Here is a 13706-nt window from a genome sequence, read left to right on the forward strand (position 1 = left end):
AGGGTGTTGGGGCCAGCTGGAAGGCTGTGACCACATCACTTAGGGGTCTTCTCCACAGTTTCCCCACCTGCACTGTGGGCATCGTGAGTGTTGAGTGAGTTCAGCTGTGGTGCGCTTAGCAGGATATGATGTGCTCCCCTGGTAAGCTGAGGCCAGGTCAGGATTTTTCTTTCCCTCTCTCCCCACATCTGGAGAAGGTCCTGGGAGACAGCTGCAGGGGATCCTAGAGTCACCCCAAATGTTTGCTAAAATGCAGGTTCCTGGGCCCTGCACCCAGACATGCTACCTGGGTGTCGTGTGTGTGTGTGTGTGTGTGTGTGTGTGTGTGTGTGTGGTTAGTGGTATGCAGCCACAGTGTCAGGAGTGTCCTTTTTGCCTCCCTGCTTTCCAGGTGTGCTCAGTGTGGAGTCCCTCACCCTCCAGCAGAGGGAAGGTCCTAAGAGGGCCTGGTCAGCCAAAGGTTGGGGCCAGTGGGTCTCCAGGCAGGTGACAAGGCTCCTGTCAAAGACACAGCGTGAGTGAATCTTTCGGTGTTTTGAGTCAGAGCTGTGTCAGGACTCAGACTGTGAGCCGTCTTCTGTAGAAGGTTGGAGCATGGCCCCTTCCCTCTGGACCCAGACTTGGTCAGTGGTCAGTATAACTTGAGCTCTGCCTTTCACTCCCCACCTGCTTACTTTGCAAGGCACTCATCTTAACATGATCCCTTGGTGTGTACGAGCCTCTTCCAGGGCTACAAAAATGTGATTATTGGCAAATAATTGTAAAAGTGACACAAAAATGCATTAAAAAACCCAGACCTCAAACAGTCCCCACAAACACTAGCAGGTCTGTCTTCCCTTGCCTGAAGCCACAGGAAAGAGTTGCCCTTCCTGGACTATCTGATACTGGTCACCTGGCTTATCGCTAAAGGGTCTTTTCAGATTCCAATTTTATACTTGGGGTTATTTTGCCTGAATGTGACAGAAGAAGTTTGGTAGAGGAAATGCTAGCTTTCAACAGCAAGCACCATCAGTGGTCAGAGAAGAGGCAGGGCCTGTTTTATAAGCTCTCTGCTGTGTAGCTGAACCCAGAGTCTGCTCCTCAGGCCCAGGCTTGGCATCGACCTCTCTGTGGGGACTGGCAGTGGCCTCAGGCCTCTGGGATGTGTTTTTGCCGAGGAGTGAACTTGGATTGGGAGTTAAGCAAATGAGCCTTTGAAGTGAGTCGGGCTGTTTGACCAGACCAGTATTTCAGGCATGGGGGTAAGCAGCTACACCGTGTGCCCAGAATCCTTTGGTCTGCAGCTGACTTTACTTCATGTGTGGTGTGGCTGCACTAAGGCTTCCATTTTCTCAGCCTGGATGAATTAAGCTTAATAGCTTAATTTTTCTTGTCAGTCTCCCAAACACTTTGTCCACTGAGGACCCAAGAGGGAACAGACATTTTTTGGCCTAAGCATCTGCTCAAGCTGTCACTCTGGAGCCCTGAGCTGCTGCCCCCAGCAGAGGAAAAGAACTGGCAGAGCTTGGGGTTGTCCTGTGGCCTCCAGTAGGAAATGTCTAGCTTGTTTAGAAGGCTTGATTATTTCAAATGGCTTCTGCTGAAATTCGGAACCATGCACAACCACATGTCTGGCCGAGGGAACTAGGCCTGGGCTGACTGTGCTGCTCTGCCACTTTCAGCTGGGAGCCCTGGTGTGTGGTCAGCCTGTTTTCTGGCCAGGCTGGTTGTGTGGCCCACTTAGTTCAGAACTGCTAAAAGCAATGGCTTTGTTAGTCTCCTGCCTCACCCTGGGGAAAAAAACTAGAAAGTGGCTTTTAAAGGTCATGAGATGGCAGCATTTTACTGCCTGGAGTTCCCTCCAATCCTGTCTGTCCACTCACAGCCAGCGTCATGCCTTGGGCAGACACCTGCCTGTCTTGGGCATCCTTCGCTGTCTATTCAGAAGGCCAGTCTGGCTGGGGACATGGAACCTCATAGTGGGGGTGTAGGGGTGGCTCGGGGCAAGGGATGTGGGTCCCAGGAGGGCTTGGGCCAGGCCTGACAGCTTGGAGCAGGGTCAGAGGTCTTCCGCCCAGAGCCTGGGGGCTCCAACATCTGGCCAGGCAGGGTGGAGCCAGCTGGTCAGGAAATGAGCTCCTGGGAGAATACGCCTGGGATGACCCTGAGAGGGTCATCTGAGCACCAAGACGAGTGCCCGGGTTTATGTATTTATTGGGAAATGACTCTGATTTCAACTGCCTGGCGTTTTCTGATAGCTGTTGCCCTGAACAGGCTGGTTGGTTCCGGCCTCTGTTCAGTCTGGGGAGGGAATTCCCTCTTAGTGCCTTCGTATGAATCACTTACAGTTTGGAAAACAGAGTCGGAAGCTGACTTGTCAGTGGTTCATCAGTTAGCCCTGTGACTTTTAAGCGTTCTTGGCAGTGAATTTACTTTCTAATTTGATTTAAACTTGTGCATGGATCCAGCAGCCATATGTGATTATATTCAAGATCACCGACATTATCTCCTTACACCAAAGGACTCATGGAATAGAGTTGGAAAACAAGCAGGAGAAGCAGTCCCAGCCTCGAGGAGGGAGGGGAGGCCTGTGTGACCAGAAGCAAAGGCAGGAGAGGAGGGAGGGGCTGCAGATGGGCAGCATGGGTGAAGGTGGGCCTGGCTTGGGCCCTGCTGAGGAGGGGCACCTGTCAGAATGGGGCGGAGCAAGTAGCTCAAGTGGGGACCTGGAGGTGGTCACCGAGTTTGGTCCTTCTTGGAGCCAGGGGCCTTTGCCCAGCTGACTTAAGGGCCCCACACAGTTAACTACCTGCAAGACAGATGGCGCCTGAACAGAACAGCAAATACACTGAATAAAATAAATTACACAGCCTCCTCCCGAACCAAGATTTTTTTTGGAAAGAATTCTAAATAGATGAAAACAAACAATTTGATTTCAACCAAATTGTTGTTTTTTTGTTTTTATCCTGATTTTCACCCGAATTGTCAGTCTCAAAAATAAACACTGATACATTCCCAGAAAATATTTTTCAAATAAAAACTGACTCTGTTAAAGTTTGCCCTGATTCTTTCAAAACTGTGTACGAGACACTGTCAACCAAAGTGACTTGCATATTTTTTTAAATAAACTTGAACATATGCAGCTAAAATGTCATTAACTCCCTGCTGCCTGCGTGTTTTTAGAGAATGACATAAGACCCGAGGTGCTGCATTTCTGACATAAGGGTCTTACGACCCTCAGAGAAACTTCCTCGAGCCCCTGAGACGGCAGACGGCTTGACGTTGTTTTCCCAACTTAGTGCCCTATGTGTAATTAGTGCTGCAAGCACACCGCTCTCCTCCTCACCGTTCGTTTTGTCCAAGAGAATACTTTCAGAGTAAGAATAGTGGAAGAGAAATGAGTGGAATTTCATATTGCTTCAGATACGTTCACTCCACTATTGCTTCCTGAGTTAGGCATTACATTTTGCAATATAAATTCACAATCAAGATTTTAAAGGGAGCTAAATATTTTAATCCAATTAGACAAGTGAACAAAACACTGAATATTGCATGTAGTGTAGATAAGTGGTTCTTGCCTTTAAAAGACTGTAATTCCATCACATCACAACCCCAAATGTCAATGTTGTCTTCATTTCTAACGCTTTCAAACATGAGGCAGCCAGAGGCTCTACTCTCTGCTGTTGGTGACACTGTCTGTCCTTTGGGAATTCTTAAAAATCTATTTACCATGGAAACATGGTTCACATAAAACAGACACCTTCCATGTGCAGAGGAAGTGCTGGGGACTTATGGGACTCGGGAGGACTGGAGCCGCCAGGATCCCACGCTGTGTGATGGAGCCCGGTGGGTGCCAGGGCTCTGGGCAGGAGAGACTCCAGGCCACTGATGGCTGGTCCTGCAGGGTGCTGGCGTGCAGAGGGCCCTGTCTGCCTCGCTACTACTCTGCCCACTACCCTGTGGTCCTTGCAGCGGGGCCGCAGGCAGTGACCTTGCCTTTGCAGTAGGCAACAGCAGAGTCCCTGGAGGCCTGCATCAGGGCCTAGGCAGGAGTTGGGTGGCTGGAGTTGTGGCAGCCACAGGCTAGTGGGGAAGGCATCCTGCCCCAGCTGTGGACCTGCAGGGCAGGGTCGAGGACACCTCTTCCCACCCCCCAGGGCCGGCCATCCCCATGGCCCTTGCCAGCCACGGAGCCCGTGGTGGTGGGTCAGGAGGCCGCCTGGCTCCGGTCTGCTCCACTCTTCATGCGGGCATAGGAACTGGCTGGCAGCCACTTGGACGGATGGATGGTTAGGCCCCGACATGGAGCCTGTGCCAGGGGCCTGACCACCTATGTGAGAGAGAGAAGCATCTGTGACCCAGGACAGGCCACAGGATGTGGTTGGCTGGTGCTGTCACCTCAGGGTGAACTGGGGACCCTGGGTGGAGTGCTGCCCTCTGGTTCAGAATGGCTACCTATTGCAGCGGCTAAAGGATCAGCGGCCTTGACCTGGCCACCAATACCTGGTGTGCAAATGAGCATGGAGGGGACCCGGATGTGGAAGGGCTGCGGGGAGGTTGGGGACACCTGGTGATAGGCTGCAGGGGAGAGGGAGGACTTGGCCCACCAGAGCAGGTCACACTGAAGCCTAGAGATGGAGGAGAACAGACTGTGTGGAGAGAGAGGCCGGGTGGGGCCATTCAGGCCTGCGGGAGAACCGGGGTTCAGGGAGCCACCACCAAGGCCATGGGGTGGCCTCTGGTCACATAGTGGCCTCACACCCAGGAAGCATGAGGATGGGAAGATGGTGGCCACAGTTCCAGTGGCTCACGTCCCCCTGGGTGTGCTCGTCTCCTCTGGGTAGCATTACAGACGGCCCTGAAGGGAGGTGGGAGGTGGGCTGGGACACCACGACGGTGATGGGGCCCACAGGCCAGCGGACAGACGGATGGTTGCAGCCTCTGGCCACCACCACCAGCTGCTTGTCAAGGGTCGGGGCCGTCACGGGCTCTGGGGTCGAGGGGTGTGATGTGAAAGTGATGGTAAGTGGAGGCCCCGCCAAAGCAGATGCAGTGTCACCTGGTCCGTTAGCTCCCGCTGAGGCCCTTGCGTGTGCTCTGCGGGTGGAGGCCATGGCTCAGCAGCATGGTCTGGTGATGACCACGGCGAGTTAGCTGGTGGCCTTGCGCCCTAGCTGGGACACTAGGAGAGGGCGCTTCCTGGCGCCGAGCTAAAACCCGTGCCTTCACCGCCTCAGGCCCGTGTCAAGGCCCTGTGCTGTGCTGGGGAGTGGGTCACCTGCGGGTCATGCTTAGCCCAGGCGCTTAGGTGGGAAGTGCCCAGATGAGGCACCTGGGGGTGGTGGTGGAGGAGGAAGAAAGGGAGAGGAAGGGGAGGACGAGACGGCTGTCATCACCCCCCTGCCAGTGGCCCTGCTCCTGCAGCCCCTGCTCAGTGAGCCTCTGCTGGGCTTTGTGCAGGGCAGATTCCAGGGTCCATCAGGCAGGCCGAAGTCTTACCTTGGCCCTGTTGGAACCCAGGCTGTCCACGCTCACTGACGTCGGCACTGTGCCACCTACAGAAACACCATGGAGCCGCCCCTGCTTTCAGAGCTACTCCCAGAGCTCCCTGTGAGCTGAGTTCAGTTTTGCTCACTGCCTGGATTTCAAGTCCCCTAGTAACCATGGCTTAGACTGGGTTGGATTCCAGCTCAGGCCATCCAGATGCAGCGCGAGTGACCCTTCCTGAGGATGCCTCGAGAGGCTGGATCCGGCCACTTGCCTGTGGAAGTGGAAAGTGGCACTTACTTGGCTCTCCTGAGGCTCGGCTGCTCGGTGCTATCTGTGGTGTGGCCACCTCCGCCAGGTGTGGCTTAGTGAGCAGCGGCTTTGGTGGAGCAGCACCAGTACCAGGCACTTTCCCAGCCTGCCTTTTGACCCAGCCCAACTTGCCCAAATAGTTTTGAAAAGTTTGTCTGCTTAACGCTGAGCGCCCAGTGTACCAGACTCCCCGCTCGTGCCTGAGGGGTTTCCCTGTGAAAACGTCTCTAGCTGTGCTACGGCCAGTTGGCTGCAGTGAAGAATTTGTTTGGGCATGGATCACTTCACAGGAACTGGGGGCTCTTAGCCTCATCCCGTTTCTGTCCCACCTCTACCCACTGTAACAGCAGAGTTGTTTCTAGCGAACACATCCTGGCACAAGCCAGCGCCTTGGGTCGGGGTGTCCTAGTTAAAGGCACACGTGCGCCTGGCGTACAGGCTGCTTTCAGATTGAAATCATTCAAACGAGACCGTCAACCTTACTACATTCATGTACAACAAGGGCTTGGATCTCTGCTCCGGGTGAGGCTCGAACTTTTCACACAGCTGATTACGTATAATTCATGTAGTTTCCACATTTTTAACAACAGGATTTTTTTCTTTAAACCAGAAAATGAGAAGACAAGTACCCATGATCTAGTTAAACTTACTTTTTATTCTCATTTTTTTCCAGTTACCCAGCATGCCACAATCTGATTGCTGACCTGGATGAAACAGTGAAATAAATGATTTACAAAGATGTATTTACACTCATCTGATTTGTACTCAATATGCACAGGCAACCTTCCCAGGGTGACACAGCCTCAGACTGCATGGGGCGTCCTCATGCTGCTGGTTTCTGGCACTGTGGAGGGGCTAGAGCTGAAGTCTGAGCCCCGATGAGGACAGCTCCCGAAGGACGTGCTCAGACATGGCTTGGAGTGACTGTTTTTGAGTCTGCTCCTTTGTATGCTGTTAGAGGAATTGTAATAAATGACCTTTTTAAGACCTGAACTGTAATGTGTCCTTTTTATCTAGTAGCAGTGACAAGCAACACACCAAAAAGGCACACAGTTTAACTTGGCAAAGTGTTATTATGGACCACACTATTCTCCTGTCTTCGTTTTTCTTTCCCTTTTGGTGCTCTTTTGATCAATCTGTTATCTTTTATCTTTAATCAACACCCAGTATTTATTATCCTATTAACATGTGCACATTCAGGAGACACCAGGAAACACTATGCATTATTCTTTCCTTTCTGCGAACATCAAAAACAGACCAAACAGACCAAAAAAAAAAAAAAAAAATCTTTGGCTCAATGGTGTCAGATTTTTTTCTTCAATAGCAGTATTTGATAAGAGCCCAAAATTAGGAAATTTAAAGGTCTATGAGACATCTGTACACAGATCATTACTTTTAAAATAGTATTTCTACAGTCAAGCCCTCAAATGCTTTAAAGAATTAAAAATGACACTGCGAGGCCCGAGGCGTAGCAGTGGTGAGCATTTGCCTAGCATGGGCAAGGCCCTGGGCTCTAGCCCCAGCACCACCAAAAAACAAAAATGACACTGCAATGTGTGTTTGTACTTGGGGATGACTGACGGTGGAACGCTGAGGGCCGGGATGCAGGGTGGGCCAAGCCTGACCTGACGCTGTGCTCCCCGGCCAGCCACCCAGTAGCTGAACCCCAGTTCAGCAGAGCTGCTGGGTCAACTCTGGGCCTTGCCCGCTCAGTCACAGGACTAGGCTTTGACACTGGTGGCATGGGCCACACAGACCCTCTCATCTCTGCAGCACCTCCCAGTCAAGACTGGCACAGCAATGCTTTATCAGTCAGGCTTCGATCACATCCAGTGTGCTAGACGTAAAGGCTGTCACGTAAGATAGTAACTGTCCTTAGTTCTGGTTTAGTTACACCGTGATTAAATTGCACAATATTCTAAAAATAGCACCTTTAAAGAATTATAGAGGTCACTTTATATCAGCCTTCTGGATCTGTCAACCCCAGTGATTTTGAGAAGAGTACTTGTAACTATGTTCCCAAGTTTGGCTATGTGACATATACATGCACGCCTGACTCTGGTCCCAAAAGCCATTCATTCCTCTCTCTGGCTGAGTCACAGGAGCAGAGCCAAGTTCTACAACGTAGCTTTATGAGGTAAAATCAGAGAAAGGCCCCATCCAAAATGATGCAATGTAAATGACGTTCTGCCCCTCTACAAGCCATTTCTAGGCTCACAAACTGTCACGAAGTAGTCAAAGGACACTCAAAAGCAGGAAGTGTGCAGAGCAGCACGTTATCAGGAAGACGTTAGTGGTGAGCTGCATCCCACGGGGTTGGGAAAAGCCTGAGGGTCTGACGCCTGCTCTGTCCCTGGCTTCCCACAGACGGGTCTCGAAGCCCACCACCAGGAGCGCAGCACCTCCCCTCGGAAGCAGCCCTGCATCGAGGTTTGCACGACAACGCTCTTGCCATTTTCCTGCGTGTCTTGAGCTAAGAGGTCACACAGTTTGCTGTTATATCTTCTATAGGGTAGGTTAATACCAGGTCGGGCTATTAAAAACCTTTCTTTCCCAGAAAAGAATGGGATTTAATTTTCTGAGATTACAGAACCACATCCAACAACAACAAACAGAGCAGTAGCAGATTGACATAGTGCTTTATTTAAGCCGTCTGTACGAAGGAGAATAATGTGCGTCCCTATCGTATACGTGTAAAAATACTAAGGACGTACAGTGTACAAAACAGTTTCTTGTAGGTATTTCACATCCTTGCGGGTCATATGCTTAAGGAAATGAACAGTTTTAGTGGGGCCGACAGTAATAGTAGTACAGTTTCTTGGGTTCATAGTTGCGTCTGCTTAAAATCCTTAACCAGATGACTAGATCTTGCGCGGATCTAATGAAAGAACTTGCAAGGTCAAGAAATGTCACAAACTATAAAGCTACAGGAAGGTAATTCAATTACCAATTTAGAGGTTTTCTTTTTATTTAAATAAATACTTTACATTGCATGCTTGCCTGTAACGCACTACCAGGAGCAAGATAGGGAAACTCTACTGTTGACAGTACAAACGGTAGCAGCAAGAGTGTGCACTGAGGTGTGCTGTATAGACCCTGCAGTTAGTGAGGAAGGCCCTTACTTTGTACTCTAGAAGCAAGTGGCCCTGCAAGAACAGTCAGCTTGAAGAAGCTGGAACTCAGGTAAGGGAATGGACACAATACTGGAATGACGCTATGTAATATAGTGCAGAAAGCCAAGCGGTGAGCAACCTGCCCACAATCCAAGCGCAACTGGCCAATTTCCTTCAAGATGGCTGCATTATGACAAGAACTCAAACTTCACAACAGTTAGCATTAGCTGGAGTCTGCAAAGTCAGAATTGTATTTGGATAGGATGACTTCCCACCTCCAGAATCCAGAACTACAGCTATGGGCAACACGGGGAAGTTTCAGAATCTCCCTCTCCACACCTCTGCGTTGTGTCCTACCCCATGCCACTGAGTGAGACCTGGGAGCGAAGGAAGGGAACCTCAAAATCCAAAGCAAAGAACACACCTGTGTGACACTGAGGGAGCCTTGGAAGGATCACTGAGCCCTGAGCGTGGCTGGGAACGGAGGGCCAGCTGTGAGCGTGGCCAGCCTGAGGCACTGTCAGCCCCATCATTAATCTTTAGGAAGTATCCTTGGCCAAGGTCATGGAAATCACGGTAAGAGTTGGGGAAAAAAACAAAACAACAAAAAGCTGTGTGCTTAATGAACAGTGTCATGCTTCCCTCTGAGGGGACAAATTCTCTGCCAGCCTCAGCTTCTATCTCCTCTCACACATTTCTGTCTTACATAATGGGTGCAAGACAACGTAAGAGGATATACCATCCAGTCTCCCTTCTTGTCAACATGAAACATACACACAATTCCAAGAGCAGCAAAAGTCAGGCTGCAGATTCCAGAGTGGACCTCCATTTACCGAGACTTCCTACTTAATGCTAAGGCCCCACTCCCCAGGGTACAAGTTTGAGGAGTAAAGATAAAGCGTATGTCTGAGCGTGTCTTAGCTGCCTTAGTAAAATGCCCTCTATCCCCGTCAGTCCCAGTGGCCGCCCACCGCCAGCAGTGGTTCTAGAGCTGTGAGTCCTCGCTTCAGCGCCAAGAGGCTAAGACACCTACACGTGAACGTGATTCATCCTGCTCAGAAAGTCGCTTGCTCTCTCACACAGTGCAGTGCCAAGGCTGTCATGCTGCAGGCCTCCGTGGGGGCTGTCAGGTAGTTGACCAGAGCACACTTCCATGGCCACTCTGTGGGGCAGAAGCCCCTGCCTGCCGCAGGAAAGGCCCTGCCCCCTGGACTTCAGTCTGCTTTGGAAAATGTCAGCTCCTAGCACCAAAGGGTTTAATCTGAAGATCATCATTAGTGACAGAGAAAGATGAGGTTTGCATCCATGTCCCCTTGCAGTGAGGAATGTTGGGGTTTGGGGACATGAAGTACGTACAGAAAAAGAAAAGCTACAGGTGTTCCTTTGTGTTGTTTTGTTTTCCCTGATGGCTTAATTCACTGATGAATGGGCCTTGATCAGAATAAACACACCAGCCTCTTACCCTTTAGAGCCTACGTCATAAACACTCGTGATGTGTTCATTTTGTCAAGTTCATTTCATATCATCATTCAGGGGTGAATTTTCTTCACTACCATACACTGGCAGGCTGTCCTGACATTTCAGTTCTCAAGGAAGCAAGCATCAACATGGATTTGTTTCACCAACCCCTGGGCACGGAGAGTCGGGGTCTCCTCGTTTCAGCACCAAGGGGTTAAATGATGGCATATCTCTCTCCCAAAGCCAAATTCTAATCAATCTATACGATTTCAGAGCCTTACCACATTTTACATTGGAGAAAAAGTGCATGATTCTCATTGGTGTGTACATTCTTTGCATATGGGTCAAAAGAAACTGCAGGAAGTCTGTTCCATTTTGCATTTGCTAACATGACATACAATTCTCACCACTAAAAAATAAATACTACTGCAACATAAACGAAGTCATAAAACGACATTCCAAGTTGTAACATCTGAGAAAAAGCTAATTCACCTAGAACTGAAAGTAACATAGTAAAACTAGTAAGGCAAACACCTGTTCACCTTGGTGTAGGATTTTGGTGAAAGCAGGATCATACACTGTCTACATTCTTCAGCCATTACAGGTGATGAATATCAAGAAGGAAAGGGCTGCCGAGCACAGGGAGAAAATGCTCTCTGAGGCAAAGTGTAGCCTAAAACCCTCTAGGTGACTTGACTTGACTGTGTCCAGAAACCTTCCGTTCTTGGTAGAACAATGTTCGTTTGCCCACGACTGCCCCTAAGTCTGGATGTCCATGTGACACCCAGTTTCCTCTGCAGTATCCAACCAGAATTATAAAATATATGTGGATCTCAATCGTCGTCCTGTCTTTTCAAATGCCTCCCAATGAGTCCAGGCCAAATCTTAGTGACACGCACTTACTTTCACCCTGATCGATCGGATATGCTCTGCTAACCCCTCACATATGCACATCAGCGCCCTTCCACAATTGCTTGTTTTGAAATATGAACTAAATCTTGTTTGTCTAATTGGTTCTTGATTTATCTTCTAGAAGGTTACAAAATGTATCTAGACTCAGTGTATCTCATTTTAGCCTTCACTGCTAGGGAAAAACAAAACTAAAAGATCAGAAGATGATCATTGGTGCACAAATGAACAGCGGGCTCATGACTTCCAAAGATTGTGAAATTACTTCTCAAAGTTGCTCTAAGAGTAAGACAGTAGCAGCAACCGCGTGAGACCTTAGACTGAGATACAATTCCATGCAAAAAGAAAACCTGAAGCATGTTCATGTGTGTTTCAATGTGGGTGAAGACGCTGGGCTGGGATGTCGGAAGGTGCCCTGCTGCTTTTGCAAGCAAGGACTGTAGTGATGTCTGGGAATCTTTTCAGTAATAAGTCTATGATGCCAGTGAAGCAGCAGAATGAAGAATACCTATTCTCGTCCACTTGCGGAGTAGGAGAACTGAGGGAAGTGCGGCCGCCTCTCATTGTCCACGCAGTCCATGCCATCCTCGTCATCTGCGGGTAGCAAATAGTCTCTTAATTTTACATTCACTTTTTACAACGTATCTCTGCTCTGCAACTTTTAACTACTGACATAAGAAAGATTAACAGAGGCAATAGCTCCCATAAGCTTGTGCTTATAAAACACAGTAATTATTCTTTAAAAATTGTGTGATTTTCACAAACAGGATCCATGAAGAAATACTATAAAATCATCTCGAGGACATCAAATTTTCAAGACTCAATGAAATCATGAAAAAAATACTACTAAAAAAAGCAGAATGTTTATCTTCAATAACCTTTCATTTCAGGAAACCATGTATGTCTAAATTATAGGAGTTAAGGAATTCTATAGAACCCAAAATGTCTACACAGAATCCATTAGCACATCTTCAAGTACTTGTATTTTTTCTTCCTGGTGCTCTAGATGTGATTACAAAATAAAGCTTCCTAGGCAATTTTATTCAATGCCTAATATCTGCCTTAACTCACTGTTCTGAATTTTCCTATATAACTTTAAACTAGAATAAAGAAACTAAGACAAAAAATAAGAGAAAAAGGTGGCATGGAACCCTATTTCATCAGGAAACACAGAAGGTTCCGGACAAAGACAAGGCTGCTCACACCAAGCTCCTTCCTTCTTTCTGCCCAGTTCCTGGTATGTCGAGTATCACATAGGACCACACTGCCTCTTCCCACAAATGTTCTGTGATGAGAACCCACAGGGCAGAAATTCTTCCTGGATGGGGCCCATGTCTGATCACTCCCTGTGAACCACGAAAGCCTGTGGCTGGCAGAGCTCTGAGCTGAGTCCCAGAGAGCCAGGCTCACTGTCCAGCAGGGCATGTCCATCCCAAGCCTCCCTCCCTTGTTCTGCTCCAAGCTCCTTCTCACGTGCTATCCTGCTGCCTGGACTGACCAAGGCAACTTTCTTTACATGAAATCCTTCTGTCTCCTCAAATTCCCAGAAGAGGTGTGTTACCAATTCTTTTCATTTCCAGTGTCTCCAGGGAGCATCAATTTCATGTCATGAGAGCAAGAACAGAGGGCGACCCTGCTCTGCACGGACCTTGTCCCCCACAGAGAAGGGTGCTTTCCTTCCATCAGAAGAACAAACAATTGTGTTCTTTCTCACTGCTCTTCTTTTTAGTATCTTTTTGTTATGTAGAAGAGTCTCGCAAATGGTACTGAGTTGGCATTAACCAAAATTGTGACACTAATGTACTAGAAAACATCATGGTAGTGCGTGGGAATCAGTCTACCAGGACTGTGCAGGACCCTGAGTTCTGAGGTCTTCCTTTTGCAAACAGACCACTGCCTTGTGGCCACATTGCCAGGAGGTCTTAAGGCTCAGGAAAGCCTCTGCCTCCTTAACACTCTGGTTCAGGACCAAGCCAGGCACTTGCACCTTTTGGATCAGATACTTTGAAGAGTATTTTTAACTACATGAAAGGGAGGGGGAACAGAGGGATCCACGGTTGAGTCAGAGTGTCAACACTCTCTGGAGAAAAGGCAGCTCAAGTCTTCATGCTCAGATTGTGTCACGTGCCAACCACGTTTCAAAGAAACAGCTTTCCCCACTGTCAGCTTTGCTTGCTGAGTGCTTCTGCACAGCAAAGGTGCAGTGAGCCTAGATAACACGGTGGGAAGCCCAGTGCACGTACCCCTCAGCTAGGGGCAGTGGCCATCCTGGATGTGACCTGGCCTTTGTCCAGGGCCTGGACTTGCTACAGGGCAGGTGCTGGCTTCATTTTGGAGGAGGAGTTAACTGCTGGATATCAGCTGAGAATGAGGGCAGCCTTCACTGTCACTTCAGCAACAGTCACGCTTCTGAATGTGAACAAATCTAAACACAGATAACCTATAAGG

The 13706-nt window shown here is 49.0% G+C and overlaps 2 protein-coding genes across 10 annotated transcripts in view; one reads left to right on the plus strand and one right to left on the minus strand.

The window, feature by feature from the left end:
• Sdccag8 (SHH signaling and ciliogenesis regulator SDCCAG8) overlaps window positions 1-6765 on the plus strand; it is a 220374-nt gene extending 213609 nt beyond the window's left edge. For all 3 annotated transcript variants that reach the window (XM_074048778.1, XM_074048777.1, XM_074048779.1), the window contains one exon: window positions 6452-6765. In XM_074048778.1, the coding sequence (XP_073904879.1) occupies window positions 6452-6503 (52 nt within the window). In that variant the 3' untranslated portion in view covers window positions 6504-6765. The remainder of the gene's footprint in view (window positions 1-6451) is intronic.
• A 1633-nt stretch (window positions 6766-8398) lies between these two features.
• The window catches only part of Akt3 (AKT serine/threonine kinase 3), a 286879-nt gene continuing 281571 nt past the window's right edge, over window positions 8399-13706 (minus strand). For all 7 annotated transcript variants that reach the window (XM_074048785.1, XM_074048783.1, XM_074048781.1 and 4 more), the window contains one exon: window positions 8399-11852. In XM_074048785.1, the coding sequence (XP_073904886.1) occupies window positions 11767-11852 (86 nt within the window). In that variant the 3' untranslated portion in view covers window positions 8399-11766. The remainder of the gene's footprint in view (window positions 11853-13706) is intronic.

The sequence above is a fragment of the Castor canadensis genome, chromosome 11, assembly GCF_047511655.1.
Source record: "Castor canadensis chromosome 11, mCasCan1.hap1v2, whole genome shotgun sequence".
NCBI classification, from domain to species: Eukaryota; Metazoa; Chordata; class Mammalia; order Rodentia; family Castoridae; genus Castor; species Castor canadensis.